At 43.9% G+C, this 19,221-nt stretch overlaps 1 protein-coding gene across 1 annotated transcript in view; it reads right to left on the bottom strand.

The window, feature by feature from the left end:
• Positions 1-19,221, bottom strand: part of RGS6 (regulator of G protein signaling 6) — a 575,969-nt gene that overhangs the window by 60,200 nt on the left and 496,548 nt on the right. Inside the window, 1 exon segment of the mRNA XM_089907925.1 lies at positions 9,969-10,079. Within this exon segment, the coding sequence (XP_089764051.1) occupies positions 9,969-10,079 (111 nt within the window).

The following is a 19,221-nucleotide window of genomic DNA, read 5'->3' as shown; positions in this document are numbered from 1 at the left end:
TGTAATCATTACCTGCAGGATCTTCTAATTCTGGGGCTTGTCCTTGGGGCTTGGGGAGGCTCTTGTGAATCTCTAGGGATAGCTCAATAGGGTGACAGTGGAAGACTAAGCCTACCAGGTCAAACAATGGGGAATTCCATGAAAGATCTCTTCCAAAGTGCCAGGCTGGGCCTTCTGCAACGAGCCAAGAAGACAGATCCTGAATCCTCTCAAACTCAAGGCACAGAACCAATCAAATTCAATAGCTTTCCAGGGCACAAAAAAATGCTGTTAATAGAGAAATCCCCCCTGGGGTTGAGGCTAGCAGCAAATATAGGACCCAGAGAGATGCAGGAAAGCATCTCTTTCTGCCAGTGTCATGCTGTGACCTGGAATGAGCTCAGCTATCTGCTCTTTGCCACCAAAGTTGCAGGGCTCTGCAGGGATGGTGCTGGTGGCAGCTGCACCCCAATCAAAGGCTGTGCCCAGAGAGCCAGGTGTGGAAAGTTGCTTGGTCACTGTAGTGACTGCCTTATGGACACACACCTACCACTAGTGTCACCACTTTCTGGTACCCAAGCAGCGAGACCGCATTCATCCTGCCAGGTTCCTTGGTGGTGGCAGGAGTGGGATAAGGGCCATTTTGAGGGTAAGCCAGAAAGTTTGGGGTGTCACAGTAGAGGCAGAATCGGAGGCCTAGGACAGAGGTCGGGACATCCAGAAAGCTGCAAGCTCAGCCTTCAGCAGAAACAAGGAGGTCTGGAGAAATAGGATACCCTGGTGTGGTAGTTTCCTAGGGTGGCCACAACGAAGTACCAACAAACTGGGTGGCGTAAAATAGAAATTTATTCTCTCACAGTTCTGGAGGCTAGAAATCTGAAATCAAGGTGTTAACTGGGCCGCTCTCTCTCTCTGAAGGCTCTAGGGGAGAATATGTTCCATGCCTTCCTCTTAGCTTCTGATGTTGCCAGCAATCCTTGGCATTCCTTGGCTTGCTCATACATTACTCCAATCTCTGCCTCTGTTATCACATGGTGTTCTCCCTCTGTATCTGGTTTTTCATTAGACACTTACTCTGTGTGTGCCTGTGTCTCTGTTTTCTCTTTTTATAAAGACACCAGTCATATGGATTAAGAGCTTACTCTACCCGAGGATGACCTTGTCATCTTAACTAATTGCATCTTTAATGGTCCTGTTTCAAATAAAGTCACATTCTGGGATTCTGAATTTTTAGGTGACATTATTCAAACTAGTACATCTGGGTTCCTTCAATTATCCATTATTCACAATCCTATTTCTGTATCTGGACACTTCACATCTGCTCCTTTTCTTCTAGAACATCTGGTCATTGGGATCTATTCTATTAAAAGCTTCTTGGATACAACTTTTCTATATTTGTCTTTCTTGTATCACTTGGTTATTTCCAAGCATCATCCCTTTTAAGGTTTAAGATCAGATTTGAACATATTGCTACCACGGAATGGTCTCTGCGGTTATAAAATAATTCTGAAAAGTAAAATATCTCTGAACATCCATCCCCAGGTGACCAGGTCAATAATTTTCCCTTGGTCCAACTCAAACAAATAATCCATGGAACTCACAGCTCCTTTATCTCCATCCATTGTGTAGGAAGGCTTCCTTATGACATATTTCTAATTATGGTTTTATACCATCATTTAGCTTCTTAAGGGTTTATGTCATTGTCTCTCCAGGCTATCTTGTGAGCTCTCTGAGGGAAGAGATCACATATCATGTGTCTTTGTATTCATCATAGTGCTTTTCACACAGCAAGTATTTAACGCTAAGAGGAAATCAATAGGATGTGTATAGTGATGTGAATGATGTGCCCTTATACTGACAGTATTTTCTAATCACTAGCTGGATGCGTTTTTCTAACTCTAATTTCTCTTCTGTGTCCGTTGCTCCTCACCAAATTCTGCCTCCCAGTGAGCGGCCCAAACCAATATATAGCAAAGACAGGTGGCTCTCCAAGGGAGTCTGTCATTCCAGTTGATCTCCCAACTAAAGAGCATGGAGGAAATCTCCCAAACTGAGAACAAGAAAGCCAGATTCACAAGAAGCAGCTATCTATAAAAACACTCAGCTATCTTCAAAAGATATTTGAGTTATCAGAAAAACTATGATACAAGGGATTGTTCCTTAAAGAGTAAATACCCATTGACCCCATCTCAGGACCAGGGCTGTTGAAGGAACAATCGCAATTTTATTTAATGCCCCAAGAAAACCTGAGGGTCCTAAATACTTCAATGGGGAGTGGTCCTATTATTTGTTGCTGTGTAACAAACCGTCTTCAAACTCAGTGGCTTAAAACAACAATTTATTCTTCTCTCTCAGCATCCCATGGGTTGACTGGGCTCAGCTGGGGGGTTCTCACTTGGGGTCTCTCAAGAGGTTGTAGTTGGATAGCAGCTGGGGCGGTGTCATCTGAAGGCTGGACTGGGCTGGACACACCCACAATGGCTCATCACACGGCAGATGATTCTGGGTTTTGGCCAGGAGCTCAGCTGAGGCTGTCAACCTCACGGTCTCCCTAATGGTTTGGGTTTCTCACGGCTTGGCCAACAGGTTCTAAGAAGGAGTGTCTTAAAAAGCAAATGTCTCAAATGACCAAGGGCTGCTTTATGACCATTTTCTCAGAATGTTACTTCTGCCATACTCTGTTGGTTAAATAAGGCACCAAGGCCAGCCCAGATAAAAAGAGCAGGAGGTGTCCCATCCTGAGGTAAGCAGCAGCCCAGGCATACAAAGAGAGAAGGCACCGATGGGGCCATCTTCGGAGACTGACTGCCACAGCGAAGGAACTTGACTGATATCCTGGATGAACAGTTCTATTAAACTTGCTGGGCACGGGCAGCTCAGGGACGGTCTCTGCCTCTCAGCAGGTCAGGCTAGTTGGGAGTAGATGCCTTTGGCCAAGCAGGATGAGCCGGCTTCCTTGTAGCTCTTTGCTCATGCACCTTTGCCCAGCATAGAGAGAAAGCCAAATGTATATCATGTGGTGAGAGCAAATCATGAACCACAATCCTGCAGGCAATGCCAGGTTCTTGTTAGATCCACTATCTGGCTGATGGCATATTCAGGAATACTTCCCAGAGACCCTCTCCTGGTGGTGTTTAGACTACAGAGCTCTCTCCAACTGAGATATGGCAATTTGGGGCTTACTTTCCCTCAATGACGAGCCCTGGCAATCACTACTTTCTTTATCAAACCTTGATTTCTCAGAATTTCCATTAGATAGACTTGAGGCGCATCCTTTAAAAGGGCAGCCTTGTATTACCCTCTGAACATGCCCTTTCTCATTCTTGGATTTCTAGATCTAAAAGTTTGTCTGAGAAGGAGACAGGATTAAAGCACAATTTTCTATTATTTATGCTACGAGGTGCATCATTCTGCCAATTATTCTGTTAAACCCTGTCACCGTCTTCCACTGGGTTGTCTGAAACCTCGAGGCAGAGACAGCATGTTCATCTCTGTGGAATCCAGACGTTCTCTGCGATGCCCTCTGCCCTGGACATCGTAAAGAGTCTGTACCCATTTGCTCATGCCCAGCAGAAATCACAGCCCACCTCAGATGAACACGAAGTCCCAAGGGACTCCTGCTCTCTCCCATGCTGCCTTGACTCTTCCACACACCTTCACCCATCTTCACCAAAAACCTCCTTCACACAGTGTTTGGGAGGGTAGAGCCTTTACTGAAATTGGAGGGTCTTGAGAAGGGGGTACACATTGCCCCATCCAGCCGAAGGCAATTTAAAAAAATCACTGAGTCTATGCCCCAAGCGACATTAATGTCCTTTGCCAAATGAGGAGGAATCCTGAGGCCGGGAGGTAAGATAGCACGTTTATTCACCTCGCTACATTAGTATCTTGAGAGACCTTCTTGCTCAGAAGGCAGCACATAGGAGGTTCACAGTACTATTTGTTGAATTAAACTGAAACTGAGAAAAAATAACCTTTGATTATTTTACCGGTCATGTTCAGCCTTTCTTTCACGGACAAAGGCTGTTTCATCTTTAGACTGAACCAGGATGTTGGCACTGATCCCCGACTCCGTGTCACCAAAGGCAGGTACCCAACCACCGCCAGCATCTGACTGGGTGGGAATGTCCTACTGGGAGAAGAAATCGGGCCTCACAGCTTCTCTTCATTTTCACTTGTATCTAAATAACTTGACTCTGCTTGAAGGTAGACAGAACACTGCAGGTGTTAGGTCAGGTGTTATGATTAGAGTAGAAGCCTGAGCAGTAAGAACAGAGCCAGAGCCTAGTTGTGGGGGCAGCTCATCCCTTGGGGACCAAGCTGATAGGCTGGGATAAACCAACAGGCCAGATGACTGCCATTTTCCCAAGCTATCACATGTTTTATTGCTGACTTTCAAGAAAGAAGGAGGAAATCCTGGTGTCATCATGGTGAATTCAATTCATGCACTTACCTCTCCTCCTTTCCCAAAAACCAACGAAATGGCTAACAGAATGGTCATTTCTCCACCTATCCTCCATCCAACCTATACCTTTTGAGTACCTACTATGTGCCAGACAGGGGTCAAGGCACTAAAATAATTTTAAGTCTTATCTAGAAAGAGAACTAGGGGGAGGATGGGATATAGAGTGACTGGATGGATGGGGTGACCACTACAGATTGAGTGGTCATAGAAGACCTTTCTTCTTTTTTTACATATACATGCATCTATTCTTCTTCAAATTCTTTTTCCATTTAGGAGAAGACCTTTCTGAGGAAGGGACACCAATGCTGAGTGAGACTTGAATGAGAAGGGAAGTCAGCTGTGTGAGGGTCTGCGGAAGTGGTCCAGGAAGAGGGAACAGGCAAGAGCCTGGAGTTCCATGAAATACTAAAAAAGAAGACAAAACATAGTGTGTAGAGGCAAAGAAATTTCCTACCAGCAGATGACAAACGTTGAGGAATTTCGTGAAGGTATGAAGCAGTTGGACTCACGGAACTGGTGACAAAGCTGATTGAGAGCTGCCTATACTTCTAGTGGGGCCATCTGGGAATAAAGTAACTTAGTGTCCCCAGCATAAGTCTGGGAAAACCCCAAGCCCTGGGCAGCAGGACTGGAAGTAGAGGCAGTTGGTGGGCATTGAACAGGGGACACAGGGAATAAACTCAGAAATATGGGACACAGGCTCCCTGGGGCAGAGAGGGTCTCCTAAGTAAAGGGGGGATGTTTTCTGGCCAGCTTCTCATGTGGGCAGTAAAGCCAGAGGGTGGTGCCTCTGTAACCTAGGGGTGGTACCTCTGTAACCTAGGGGTGGTACAGCAAATATGGATGGGAAAAACATCTCAGCAAGGCAGGGAGACTTCTAAAGATGCTGCGGTTTTCCCCTACTTCTCATAGGTTTCTGCAGATCTATCTGGGTGTCCCTAAGATCCCTCAGCAGAAGGGAGAAAGGGTGGCCTTCTTGGGAAGCACCATGGAGAGGAAACTGAAGAACTTCAGAAAACCAATCAGGGCCTGAAACACAGCAGCACGCTTGGCTGCAGGGACGTTGGGCTAAGGAAAGTTGGGGCTCGACCACCCACGGACCCCCACAGCCACCCATCCCACTTCCAGAGAGGACCCAGTCTTTCAGTCTGTTCTTGGACCGTATGTCCAGAGCCCAGAGGAGAACCCCGCCGATTTACCTGTGCCCTCCTCCCATTAATACACTCAGGTGAGGCCGTACAGCCACGTGACCAGAGGAGAGCCTGCCCCAGGTCAGGGGAACTCAGAAGCCACACCAGGATTTCTCAACCTGTGCTGTGCCTCAGAATCACTCAGAAGGCTTGCTAAACATATAGGCGCCCAGAACCACCCTGGGGCATCTGTATTTGAATGAGCACCTGCAGGTGGTTCTGGTGTACCCTGTGGTTTGAGAACCAGCCTCCCAATTACTGAGGGCACCTCATCAGCTACTGGTATAGCCCATCTGGACCAGGGCTGCACATGAGCATAAAAGGAAGAAACAAATGCCCCGCTGCCAGAAATTCTGACTTAATTGACCTGGGGACCAGGCTGGACATTGGTATTTTTTAAAATAAGCTCTCCAGGTGGTTCTAATGTATGGCAAAAGTTGAAAGCCAAGACCTTCATTTATGAAAACCAGCAGTACCCCAAATTTCTGGGTCTCTGAAAGGATTGATCTGCTCTGAACAGTGATTGGAGTAATGAGACAATGAACAGAAACAATGATTCTCTGATCGATGATACCCTGTGAAATAGACTAAGTGGTAGAAATAGAGGGAAGATATGAAAAAAAATTCTGTATCCCATCCTCAGGGCGATTCAAGAGGATAAACATCACTAGAACAGAGCAGGCTACTAAGAACAAGTAGTCCAAGAAATATTACAGATTCTTGGAAATAAAGAGCACGGTTGTCAACCACTCTTCTCAACACTTCGTAGGAAAAGAAAAACTCATTAAAGTATGAAATCACAGAATGGACACCATTGAAACTGGTGACTCTGAAGAGTAATTCAAGGAATTCTATCCTTGAATATAGAATAAAAAGACGAAGAGATGGAAAAAGAGTAGAGAAAAGAGATAGGGCTGCTACACCCCACATGACCAGAATTCCTACAAAAGGATTTCCTGAAAAGAGAGGGTAGAATGGAGAAAAGTGTAGCAATAATTGAAAGAAAGAAAGGAAGGAAGGAAGAAGGAAGGAAGGAAGGAAGGAAGGAAGGAAGGAAGGAAGGAAGGAAGGAAGGAAGGAAGGGGACCCAAGTTAAAGAAAGATTTAAGTTCTTGGATCCGATCAAAGGGACTACCGAGGGCATGTCAGAAATATTAGAAAGAAGATACCCATCTACATACTATTTTCTTTTAATGTTGATTGAGAAATACGTCTCAAAGTGTTAGTTTCAAATATATCAGGTTGGGACTTCCCTGGTGGTGTAGTGGTTAAGAATCTGCCTGCCAATGCAGGGGACATGGGTTCGATTCCTGGTCCGGGAAGATCCCACATGCTGCGGAGCAACTAAGCCCATGTGTCACAACTACTAAGCCTGTGCTCTAGAGTCCGCATGCCACAACTAATGACGCCTGTGTACCTAGAGCCTGTGCTCTGCCACAAGAGAAGCCACCGCAATGAGAAGCCCATGCACCGCAGTAAAGAGTAGCCCCCGCTCGCCACAACTAGAGAAAACCCACACGCAGCAACGAACGCCCAACGCAGCCAAAAATAATAAATTAAAAAAAGAAGTATATATATATATATATATATATATCAGGTTAACAAAGCTCTGGGGAAGAACGGGATTTGGAGGAGGTAAAGAAAAACTTCTAGTTTTCATTTTTTATACTTCATTATTATTTGCTTGAAGCAATGACATTTTAAAATAAACCCCTTAAAAGTATGACTAGACTAGAAACTAGAGTAACAAAAACTAATACAAAACTTGATTAATAAAGCAAAAGTCAAGGAAGAGAAACAGAAACAAGAAGAAAAATTAGATTCAGAAAACATAAACTATCAGGAAAAAGATTAACTATATGATCCAAGTAAATGTGACTGCTTTCTATCCCAAAGTCTAAGGCAAAACATACCACTAGAAAAATGGGCAAAAAACACAAAAACAGGCAAGCCACAAAAGAAAAATGAGTATCTAGTAATCACGAGAAAAGATTCTCAAGTATGTTAACAAAGAAATAAAAGTAAAATATTTTTATTTTCATCTGGCAGATTTGCAGAGATGAAAAAACTTGATAATGCTTGGGTTGGTAAGGATGTGGGGAAATGGGCACTTTTAAGCTGAGGGCATGAAAAAAAGTTGTTATTGTTTTGCTCCAGGGGAATCTAGCCATATGAACTAAAATTAAAATATGCATACCATTCTTAGCAATTCCAACACTGGACATTTATCCTGAAGAAATAATTGGACTTGTGCATAAGGATGTTCCTTGTATCACTGTTTATGTTAACAACAACAACAAAAGGTTATAACGTAAATATTTTTTTTCCCAAACAGTGACAAACTTTATCGTGGGGGGTTCCCACATGGGATCCCACCCTCTTAAATAAAAAGGTGCATAGAAAAGAAGGGATTTAGAAACCTTTGTACAATACCTACATCCTGGGCCCCAGGGCGAGAAGGGGGCAATTGCTGGGTGGGCTGCAGGGGTGGAGGCAGGGACCTTGCCACCTGCATGCCCACATCCACCCTGAGCATGAGGGTGAGGGAGAGATGCTCTGGGAGGGACGAGGGCGCTCCCAAGTTTGGAGCAAGATGGCTGCGAGCGAAGTGTTATGACCTGGGCATTAGTTAAATAAATTACACTACAATTATGTAAGTGGACATGATGTAACTATTAAAAAGCATAGGCGGATCTATACGTGTTTACCTGGAAAGATTGCCATGATATATTGTTAATTAAAAAATTACGGGACAATGTATATGTAAAGGACCTTTTTATCCAAAAGAATATGATATTGTATATACAAACAGATCTAAAGGGATAGACAGTAAGTCAAAGGTTTTCACTCTTCCTTAGTTCATGGTGCTCTTAATGTCTCACTAAGTTTTCATTTGGCCCCTGGGCCAAAACAACAACAAAAACCTTAATAGTTTTTTTTTCCTTAAAAAGTCAAAGAGCGTAATATGTATCTATGTCCTAACAACTTAATAGCTATTTGAAATACATATAAATTGAAAGAAAAAATAATATGTTTACTTCATTCCTAATGACCGCGTGTGTGCTGTGGAGTACTGCACATCTTCTCAAACTTTGGAATCAGACTGGACCTGCCCCCTCATTTCCTAGTCCATGTTGATTTTTGTCCAGTACTTGCTTTTTGCCACAACAACTGCCCTGAAAACCCAGATGTGCAAAGATATGACATCACTGGAAGGAATGTAATGTGATCTAATGTTAAGAATGGTGAACGACCATAAGCTAATCGTCTACACTGTATCTGACATGGGTTGAACATCACTATGTTTCCCTCAAAGATTTAGAATGTCCCGTGGGAACCCTGTGAGTTCCCTGCAGCAGTCTAGAGTGCCCTGGTGCAGTTTGGGAATCATGGCATTAGACTATTAACAAAGGCTCCTTCTGGAAAATGAGATTGGGCTGGAGGGAGAAAGAGTTTGCTTTGTTATGCCCATCTGGACAGTTTGAACTTTTTATAAGAAGCGTCTATGACTTCTATTACTTCTTATAAGGTTTTCCATTTTAAGAAAAGAAGCCAGAAAAAGAGCAAGAATGAAAGTGAATGAGAGAGAGATAAAGAAATGAAGAACAAATAAAGAGTTGTCTCACCGAGGGGCAGAGGGTACAAAGGCACACCACACTGGGTTTCCTTTTGTAATCGTGAACGTGGTCTAAGTCTCCCTGGGCTTCGGTTCCTCAGCTACTAAGTAAACACACTAGTTTCTCTCATCGATAAGGAGCTATGGGATGGAACCATTGCTGCCCGCTATTCCAGAAGAGCAGGGTGATGAAAACGACAGCTCTGGAGCCCTCTGCCTGGGTTCTAATCCTAACTCTGCCACCTACTTGCTGTGTGACCTTGAGCAAGTTCACTAACTCCTCTGTGCTTCAGTTCCCCATCTGTTCAATTGTGAGATTATAATGTTTACCTCTTGTGGGGATTCAGTGGAAGACACTTACTGTGTGGCCAGCACAGAGTAAGGGCTAGCTATTATTGTTGCGGCTGCTAATGTATAAAAGCTAAACTGACCCACAGATTCTTGCCCTCCAGCAATCGGAACTAGGAAATGTGAAGGACTGTCCCAGTTATCATAACATCTACAGGGTCATAGAGAGGTCAGAGGGAAGCCACAAAGGATCCACGTACAAAGCTATTAGGAGGTAGAAACCATGGGTAAGGAATCCAGTTGGGTGGTTACTTGAGGGGTTTCTGTTCTATTGATAAAAAGAGTCAAATTAAGATAGGGTGTAACATAATTTCACGATCTCATGCATTGCCCCCCGCACTCCCAAACATTAAAACATTTTTTTTTTTACCTCATCTCTATGTCCCATAAAGCAATATCGTCACTGATCCAGGGATTGGACGGCTCAGCTGGCGTGACCAAAGGGTCATATTCCACATACTGTTCTGTGTAAGCAATTAAGCTGCAGGAGGGAAGCAGAGCCAAGAATGCCACTGATTTCCTATAAAAACGTGTATTCTGCTTTACACAAACATTATATCAGTCTTCATGTAATTCCAAGTTAAAGGGGAAAAAATTTACCTTCACTGCCACTTCCAACAAATCCAACTGTTTTCATTTGTCCTTGCTCCCTTCTCATGATGAACATGTTTTTGCATTATTGCAGTCATAGTATACATGTGCATTTTATATCTTTTTCCCACTTAACTCTTTAGCTGAACCTTGGTGCATCCTCCCCTGGTTATGCTAGCTTTACTGATACACTAGTCCAAGCCTGCCTATGTCTCGTCCTCCCACATGGACTACAGATCTCAAGGCATCTGGGGCACACAAAGGATGCTACAGTTTTTCTAGGCTGCCAGTGCATCATTCTCAACTGGAGGACTTCTTTATTGTAAAGACTTTAAAATACTGGCAGACCAAAAGAGTTAACATATTATAAACATTTTTCCAAAAAGCAACTTAGTTTTTCTAGTTAAACAGCCACAGAATTTAAATAGCCACATAATCTTTTTAAACAAAATTTCAGTTTTATCAAAATGCATGTCGATAGTTAAAATAAAATAGCACTAAATGATTTCTTTTACAAAAAAGCAATAACAATGTTTTCTCCTATCCCTTCTCACAGAGGCACTTACTTTCAGTCCTTATTTCTTCTAGCATTTACCTGTATATTTCTAAATTATATGTTTTTATAGCTGCTCTTGATTATCAATTTTAGACAAGGATTAACTTTCTACTCACCAGTCCCCCCCACTCACTCCACCATTTCCTCCCATGATCCTCCAAATATAACACTTATTGTTAAATCAGCAGTCAGTGTCCACATTATTAAACTGGGTAAAGATTGTCTGCTGCTGAGCTAAGTAGCATATTACCTTTTCCAAGTGTTCTAACAAATCTGTAAAACATCTAGCAATAATGTTTCACATCTTAAACACATCAGATAATCAAGCAGGGTTGTCTCCCTGTCTCCTGGAGGCCCTCTCCCCAAAGTCTGGAGTCCTCTTGCTCGAATCTGGACTGTTTGCTCTATAGGCTTGATGCAAAACCATCATCCTGGGCCTTCCTTCACGTCTATGTTAGAGCCCCAGTTTCCTGGATTCCACGTCTGTCTATTGGTTTTACCTCCTGGTTGTGTTGAAGCACATCCTTTAGTAGTTCCTAAGAAAGGATGCATAAGAGCTAAATATTTTGAGTCCTTGCAGGTCTAAAAATGTTTTCTTTTTATCTTTACACTTGACTAACAGTGCTGGACATAGAACCCTAGGTTAAAAATCATTTTCTTTCAGAATTTTGAAGGCATTGCTTTACTTTTTTTGATATCCAGTGCTATGCTACTGTTGAGAAGTCTGAATCCATTTTAATTTCTGTTCTTTTGTTTAGTTTCTCTTCCCTCTGGAAGCTTAAAGTCTTCTCTTTATTGCTGTAATGCTCTCAAATTTCACCATGACCCTTGCCGGTAGTTTTTATTCACTGTGCCAGGCACAACGGACAATCCATAGGTAAAAAGACAAAATTCCCAGAAATCTTATGGTATTTCTTTGCTAATTTCGTAACGTTCATTTCCTCTGTTTTCTCTTTTCATAATTCTTTTAAATTAAATATTGGAATTGATAATCCAATATTCCTAAATTTTCCCTCCTAAATTTTGATCCTCTTGTCTTTTTGTCTCATGGTTCTTCTGAACTTTGTCTTTATTTTTTTCAATTTGGACTATCACTTTCTTACGTTTCCAGAGTTCACTCTTTTTTTTTTTTTTAAAGGGCTTCAAATGCTTGGCTTTTATTTATTTATTTATTTATTTATTTATTTTTGGCTGTGTTGGGTCTTCGTTTCTGTGCAAGGGCTTTCTCTAGTTGTGGCAAGCGGGGGTCACTCTTCATCGCGGTGCACGGGCCTCTCACTGTCGCAGCCTCTCTTGTTGCGGAGCACAGGCTCCAGACGCGCAGGCTCAGTAGTTGTGGCTCACAGGTCCCGCTGCTCCGCAGCACGTGGGATCTTCCCAGACCAGGGCTCGAACCTGTGTCCCCTGCATTAGCAGGCAGATTCTCAACCACTGCGCCACCAGGGAAGCCCCAGAGTTCACTCTTGTTTATTATAGTATCTAGTTCTTGTTTTATGGATGAAATACCTTCTCATATCTCTGAGGATCTTAAGTCTGTATTTTTATTGTCAGTTTCTTTTGTTTCTTGAATAGTTTTTGGTTCCTCCAAGTCCCTTTTTCTGTTTGTTTGTTCTGATCACACTCCTTTGTGTTGGGGCTCCCTCCGAGAGTCTGGAACATCACTGGACATCCATTTGTGCTTAAAAGTGAGGGACTAAAACCTGCTTGGATGCTTAGTGTGTGTGGAAAGGATCTGCCAGCTGATGGGCTTCGTTGTTGGGTCAGGGCAGCTTGCCTGTCATTTCACTAAAGCTCCACGTGAGAGATCTGGAGTCCTTCCTCAGGGGATATCTACTTTGCTCTAGAGCAGTGGTAGGCAAATATTTTTCTGCAAGACCCAGAGAGTAAATATTTTAGGCTTGGCAGACCAGATGGTGTCTGTTGCAACTGTTCTGCTCTTCTGTTGTAGAACAAGAACAGCCATAGACAATCCATGAATAAATGCATGTGACTGTGTTTCAGTAAAACTTTATTTGCAAACATAGGGAGTGGATGTGGCCCATTGGTTGTGTTTGCCAGTCTCTTACCCATGGGCATCTACATCTGGCTCCTGGAGGGCTGAGAGCAGGACAGGGGAGTGGTAGAGGGTCCCACAGCTCAGTACACAGCTCGCTCAGGAATTCTCTTGCTTTCAGCTGGCCCTTCATGATATGATGTGCCTGAGTTCTGAGCTGATGTGACTCAGTTTCTCCAGAGAATAAAGTGCCCATCTCCCATGGTGGTGGTAAGAGGGGAGAGAGGGTCTCCTCATGCGGCACGGATCGAAGGATCGAAAAGCTCCGGAGACAGACTACCCATTCCCCTGGGGTTATCCCCATGCCTCCTTCTTGCCTTCCATTGTCCCTGGTGCCTTCAAGAGCCAAAGCCAGATTTCGTTGGGAAAATTGGTTTTGTTATAATTCTCCCACCCCTAACATGGAGGTCATAATGTTTTTCACTCTGTCCCCATTCACTTTCTTTTTTATTAAAATTTGAAATATTTCTTGCATTCAGAAAGACATAAAAACTGTAAGAGTATCACCCTTGTACTCACCACCCAATAAAAAGAAACACAACATTACAAACAGAGACAGAGGTCTGCAGTCATGCTCCCCAATTCTTTATACTTTTGACCTTGGAAAAATGTGTGGAAACTGTTAATCCATTCATTTGTTGACCTTGTGAGTTCACACCATTTTCATTCCTTTATTGACATGTTACTTTGGGGAAGGGAGAGAAGACTAACGTACATCCACAATATTACCTTGAATGAATTTATTATAATTTATATAATAATTTGCTTTATATTGGACATAGACTTCTAATTTCTTTTTTTTAGTATATGTAGTGCTGGCTATAGCAGAACACCATTGTTCAGAAAGGTTTTTCCATCTTTTGGGTTATTTATTTAGAATTAACATCCATAAGTGGAATTATTGGGCCCAAAGATATGAATATCTTTATGGTTATCGATCTACAATAAAACTTTTCCCTAAGCATCACCAGCTTGAGTGTCACCAGCTTCCTTTGCAATGGCAGATTCAGAGCCACAGTTCCTGCTACTGAATTGCAAAGGGCAAGCATGGCCAAGTAGCTTACTTCTGAGAATGTGAAGAAATTCAATGGCAGCTCCATCTCATTGCTACTCAAAATGTGGTCCACAAACCAGGAGCAGGGGCATCACCTGGGAGCTTGTAAGAAATGCAGAAGCTCAGGCCCCACCCAGACCTACTGAGTCAGAATCTGCATTGGTAGTAAAATTGGCCAGGTAATTCATATGCACATTAATGTCTGCAAAGCACTACATCCCGTTCTTCAATTTTCTGAGAGCCTCAGGACACAGGATATTTTATTCATCAAATGAAGATGAAGGAGCCTGTGATACTTTTGGTTTTAAATTCGGTTGCAGGCTTCCTGACACCTCACAACCTTTTCATTGTCCCAGGCGTGGACCGTCCCCCTGCGGGGTGGGAGGAGCATTGGTCTAAGTTGAAAAACCTTGCTTCTAGCTGTGGGGTGAGCCACTGAACTGACCTTTGTCAAGTTCACCATATGTTACATAATGGCCTTGATGAGTACTCAGGACCATTTGACAAAAAATAATAGGAAAGCGTTTCAAGAGTCTTCCAAGTACCCAAGAACTGTGAGATAGATGACTGCAACCACCACATGCAGCGCAGGCCCACCAGCCTGTAAATCTCCTGCTGGATGTGCATCTGGTGTGAGCGAGGCTTCATCCGTATGAGCCATACAGCATCTCAGGTGAGAATGAACAGGGAAGGGAGCTCTAAGTGAGCACTGTGGCAGGAGGGATCAGGCAATAATTTGGTGCTGTGACAGCTCCAAGGGGAGTTACCCCTTTGCCACTTGGGCTAATTTCATTCTTCCTGAAAGAAATGGGTTTGCATATTAAGGAATATATCAGTTTCCTAGCGTTACTAGGAAAGAAATTACCACAAAATTGGTGGTTTAAAACAACAGAAGTGTATTCTCTCACTTCTGGAGGCTAGAATTCTGAAATTGAGGCCATGTTTCCCTCTGAAGTCTCTAGGGGAGTATCTTCCTTGCCTCTTCCAGCTTCTGGTGGCTTTAGGTGATTGATCACTTGCTTGTGGCTGGATCACTCCAATCTCTGCCTCTGTCTCCACATGGCCTTCTGTGAAGACATGTCTGTGTCTTCTCCCCTTCTCTCTCTTATAAGCACACTTGTCATTAGATTTAGGATCTACCTGGATAATCCAGAATGATCTAATCTCAAGATCTTCTGCAAAGACTCTTTTCCTAAATAAGGTCACATTCGTTCCCAGGTTCCGTGGGTTAGGGTTGCACATATCTTTTGGGGGGACCTCTATTCAACCCACTGCAAGGAACATGGAAGCACCTGGATGTGAAGATGGGGAAGGCACAGTCGACACCTGACCCCTCTGTTCAGATGGACACAGTACAAACCAGCAGCAGGTAACCTAAATCCTATTCAAGGGATGACAGGCCACACTGAGATGCTCCAGAGTGTCTGAGGTATGATGGGGTGTTGGGGGCTTTCCTGATTATGAAGCATTCGGGCACCCACAGTGTTCTCAAAATCTGAGATGGAGTGTGTAGTCCATGGGGCTCTGCTCAGCTGTGACCCCTTTGTCCTCCCGGATATCTGCCTCTGGCTGTTTCAGTGACCTCAGCCTCGGGTGACCCTGTGTCTCTAATAAAGGACTTCTACTTGAGCAACCCAAGGCAAAGGCTGGGCCTTCATCTAACTAGTTAGTTACAAGTTATGAGGAAAAAACATTTCTTAACCAGAAGTGGATTTCCCAGAAGTAAAACGTAGGGATGGGAAAAAATTTTCCTCCCCATCTTCCCCTGCCCTGCCTCAGATTTCTGTGAGACAGGCTGGAGGTTTTCCCAGTAGACCCTCCCCACACCCCCCAGCTTATGTTTTATTAGATCTTGCACGTGGCCACGCCTCCTACCTGGGAAGCCAGGTCCAACCAGCCAGGTCAGGTCCCGGAGCCAGGAATGAGCGCCTGGGGCAAGGGGACAGCGGGGAGGCTCAGGAGGGGCTGGGTGAGTACAGTTGACCCCTGAACGACATGGGTTTGCACCACACTGGTCCACTTGTAGGCGGATTTTTTCAATAGTAGATACCACAGTACTATACGATTGGTTGAATTCACAGATGCAGAAATGGATGCCAAGAACAATGGATATGGAGGGCCAATTATACTTTACACGTGGATTTTCAAGCGCATGATGGTCATATCCCTAACTCCCGAGTTACTCAGGAGTCAGCTGTACTCGGGCACTCGAGGAGACTGCACGCGGCTGCCTTCTGCTGCAGGAAAGGCAATGAAGGCAGCGGTCCACTGCCCAGCCCACAGCAGCAGAGGCTGAAATGGCCAGAGAGCAGCTGTGAGCATCACAAGCCAGGTCTCTTTTAGAGAAACTTGGGGCTATTCAGAGGAGCGGTTGGAGGAGAGGTGGTGAGATTTAATGGAGATGTTAGTTCAAGAGAAGTGGTCGAGAGCCCGAGGTGGGATTTTGTAACCACACAGGGGCACAAGATATGACTATGTAATAGGCATTAAGCGTGAATGAAGATGTTCCTATGACCTAGCCCTACGTCCTGCCTTCTCAGAGCAGGGTCCAGGCAGGTATCCAGGATATAAGTGGAGGACCACATGAAGAAAGAGCTAAGAACTTCCTGCAGAAACGCCCGACAGTCTGCACCAAGGCAGCAGCTCAGGTCAGTAGGATCACCAATCAGTCAGCCAGTGCCAGTGGTAGCCAGTATTGGTCAGCAGGGAAATTTACTGTAGGAAGAGGAAAAGCTATTTTGTTAAGGTACAGTTACATAAATAAAGTTGGTTAGAGGCTTGGTAAAGGAAACAGTAAAATTATATGGGCATATGTATTTTCAATGTTCTCTCTTATTGGTAGAAGTAGGATGTATTGAATCATCAGAATTACATATATACCTCTCAGGGGTATAACAGGAATTTTTGATCAGCAAGGGACTCGGAAATGCACACACTTTAGAAAGGAGGATGTGCAGTTCGATCTTCTTGAGGTTCTAAGACAAAGGGAGAGATTGGGTACTGTATTAGTTTCTAATGGCTGATGTAACAAATTGGCACATACTTAGTGGCTTAAAATGACACAAATGTATTACCTTCCAGTTCTAAGGGTCAGAAGTCTGAAGTGGGTTTTGCTGGGCTGAAATGAAGGTGTCAGCAGGACTGTGTTCCTTCTGGAGGCTTTAGGGGAGAATCCATTCCTTTGCCTTTTCTACCTTTTAGAAGCAGGCTGCATTCCTTGGCTCATGGCCCCCTCCCATCTCTAAACCCTGCAAACCCCATTCAATGTTTGGGTTTTGACCCCGGTCCCTGACACAGAGCTCCTGAAACCCTTGTAATCTCCTGAGTGATAGGAGTCTTTTGTTCCAATGAGGTGACTCTGGGTGGGCTTATGGATGGCTCCTGGATGGGGCTGGTCACCAGAAAGACCAAGCCATGATTAGAAGCTTGGAGCTTTTAGGCCCACCCCCCATTCTCTTGAGAAGGGAGAAAGTCTGGACATGGAATTAATAATTGATCATGCCTACATGAGGAAGCCTCCAAAAAATCCCAATAGTATGGGATCCAGGGAGCTTCCAGTTGGTGAACATATCTACATGGGGAGGGTGACGCACCCCAACTCCACAGGGACAGAATCTCCTGTGCTTGGGACCCTCCCAGACCTCACCCTATGTATCTCTTTGTCTGGCTGTTCGTCTGTATCCTTTATCATATCCTTTAATAAACTGGTAAGTGTAAGTAAGTGTTTCCCTGAGTTCTGTGAGACACTCTACAGATTAATCAAACCCAAGGAATGGGTTGTGGGAACCTCTGATTTGTAGCCAAGTTGGACAGAAGTTGTGGGTAACCCGGGAACCTACTATGACTGGCATCTGAAGTGAGTTGGGAGCTGTCTTACGGGATTGAGACCTTAACTTGTGGGATCTTATACTATTTCCAGGTAGAGTGTCAGAATTGAGTTAAATTGTAGGACACCCAGCTGGTGTCAGAGAATTGCCTGGCGTGAGGAGAAAAATCCCCACACATCTGGTGTCAGAAGTACTGTGACACACTGCTATATATAAGATAGATAACTAATAAGGACCTACTGTATAGCACAGGGAACTCTACTCAATACTCCGTAATGGCCTATATGGGAAAAGAATCTAAAAAAGAGTGGATATATACACATGCTTAACTGATCTACTTTGCTGTACACCTGAAACTAACACAACATTGTAAATCAACTAGACTCCAATAAAAATTTTTCAAAAAGTACTGTGAGTGTGGCAGTTTCAGAGTAAAGGAAAAACACAGGAAAAGGAAGACTGGATTTTTCCCTACACAGCATCCCAAGAGTGAAGTATGTATATGGGATCTGGTTTACAAGGCAGGTGAGGGGAAGATGGAAAGATACAGTTAGGCTCCAGGGAAAATGGGCAGTGGGGGATGGCTTGCAGCTGTGGGAAATGATTAGTCAAGGGAAACAAAGGCATGGAATACAAAGCCTTATGGGATAGTGACCATCATTCTTACTTTAGAAATACAACACAAATGTGCTACTGGATTCCTTAGGAAACTGGGGGCCTCTCAGTGGGAAGGAAACCTGGAGACTGAATGTGAGAAGGGGTGAAAAGGAGAGTGTGTTTGCACACCCTTTGATATATGCACTTTCCAAATGATGATGCACAAAAGGGAACCAGGTAGGAAGGGCATCTGATTAGGAAGGAATGAAAAGCAGAGCAGCACCGCAGACACGGAAGAAGAACATTTGGTTCTCATTAATTCGTTCATCTATTTTTTTTCACGTGGGAGAAGATGGGGAGGAGAGACAATATGAAGAAATAATTCCTTAATTATGGGTCACCCAGAGAAAAGATATACAATAGAGAAACTCGGGATGAGGGAAGGGACATGGAGGTGAATTTAGCCCCTCAGAAAGAAGAGCATATACCAGGCCAGGTATTGCGACCCTTCTAGATCTTGGTCTGGATACAGTCACCCTGGCTACAGTGTTACCTCTGATGGTTTCTCTTCTATCACCTAACGTGAGAAGCAAGGACCCTGCGGTGTCTGGAATCACATAAAAGCAATGTCATAATGACCTCTTGGGCCCCTTTTATTCCTCCCTGAAACTATCATTAGACATTAAGTTCACGGACCTCTATCACCTTAGCATGTTTTTAATAGACCCTTAGGGTATGCAGTCCCTTGCTGTCTTATCTCATTTCATTAATTACATTTCATGATCACAGAGGGTCAGGAAGCAGAGGAGGAACCAGCTCCAATTTCAGGGTGCAGCAGTGATCTCAGACATGCTCAAGCAAGGTGATGGTAAAAATTCAATTCAGCAGTCAGCTGTGATGCACAAATGGCTCCCAGGGATGGGGTAAGGATGAGCCGAGTACAGG

This window comes from Delphinapterus leucas, chromosome 2 (genome assembly GCF_059928025.1).
Source record: "Delphinapterus leucas isolate spDelLeu-1000000601 "Yukka" chromosome 2, BTC_Dleu_Yukka2, whole genome shotgun sequence".
In the NCBI taxonomy this organism is placed as follows: Eukaryota; Metazoa; Chordata; class Mammalia; order Artiodactyla; family Monodontidae; genus Delphinapterus; species Delphinapterus leucas.
This window is presented reverse-complemented; position numbering and strand designations above follow the sequence as displayed.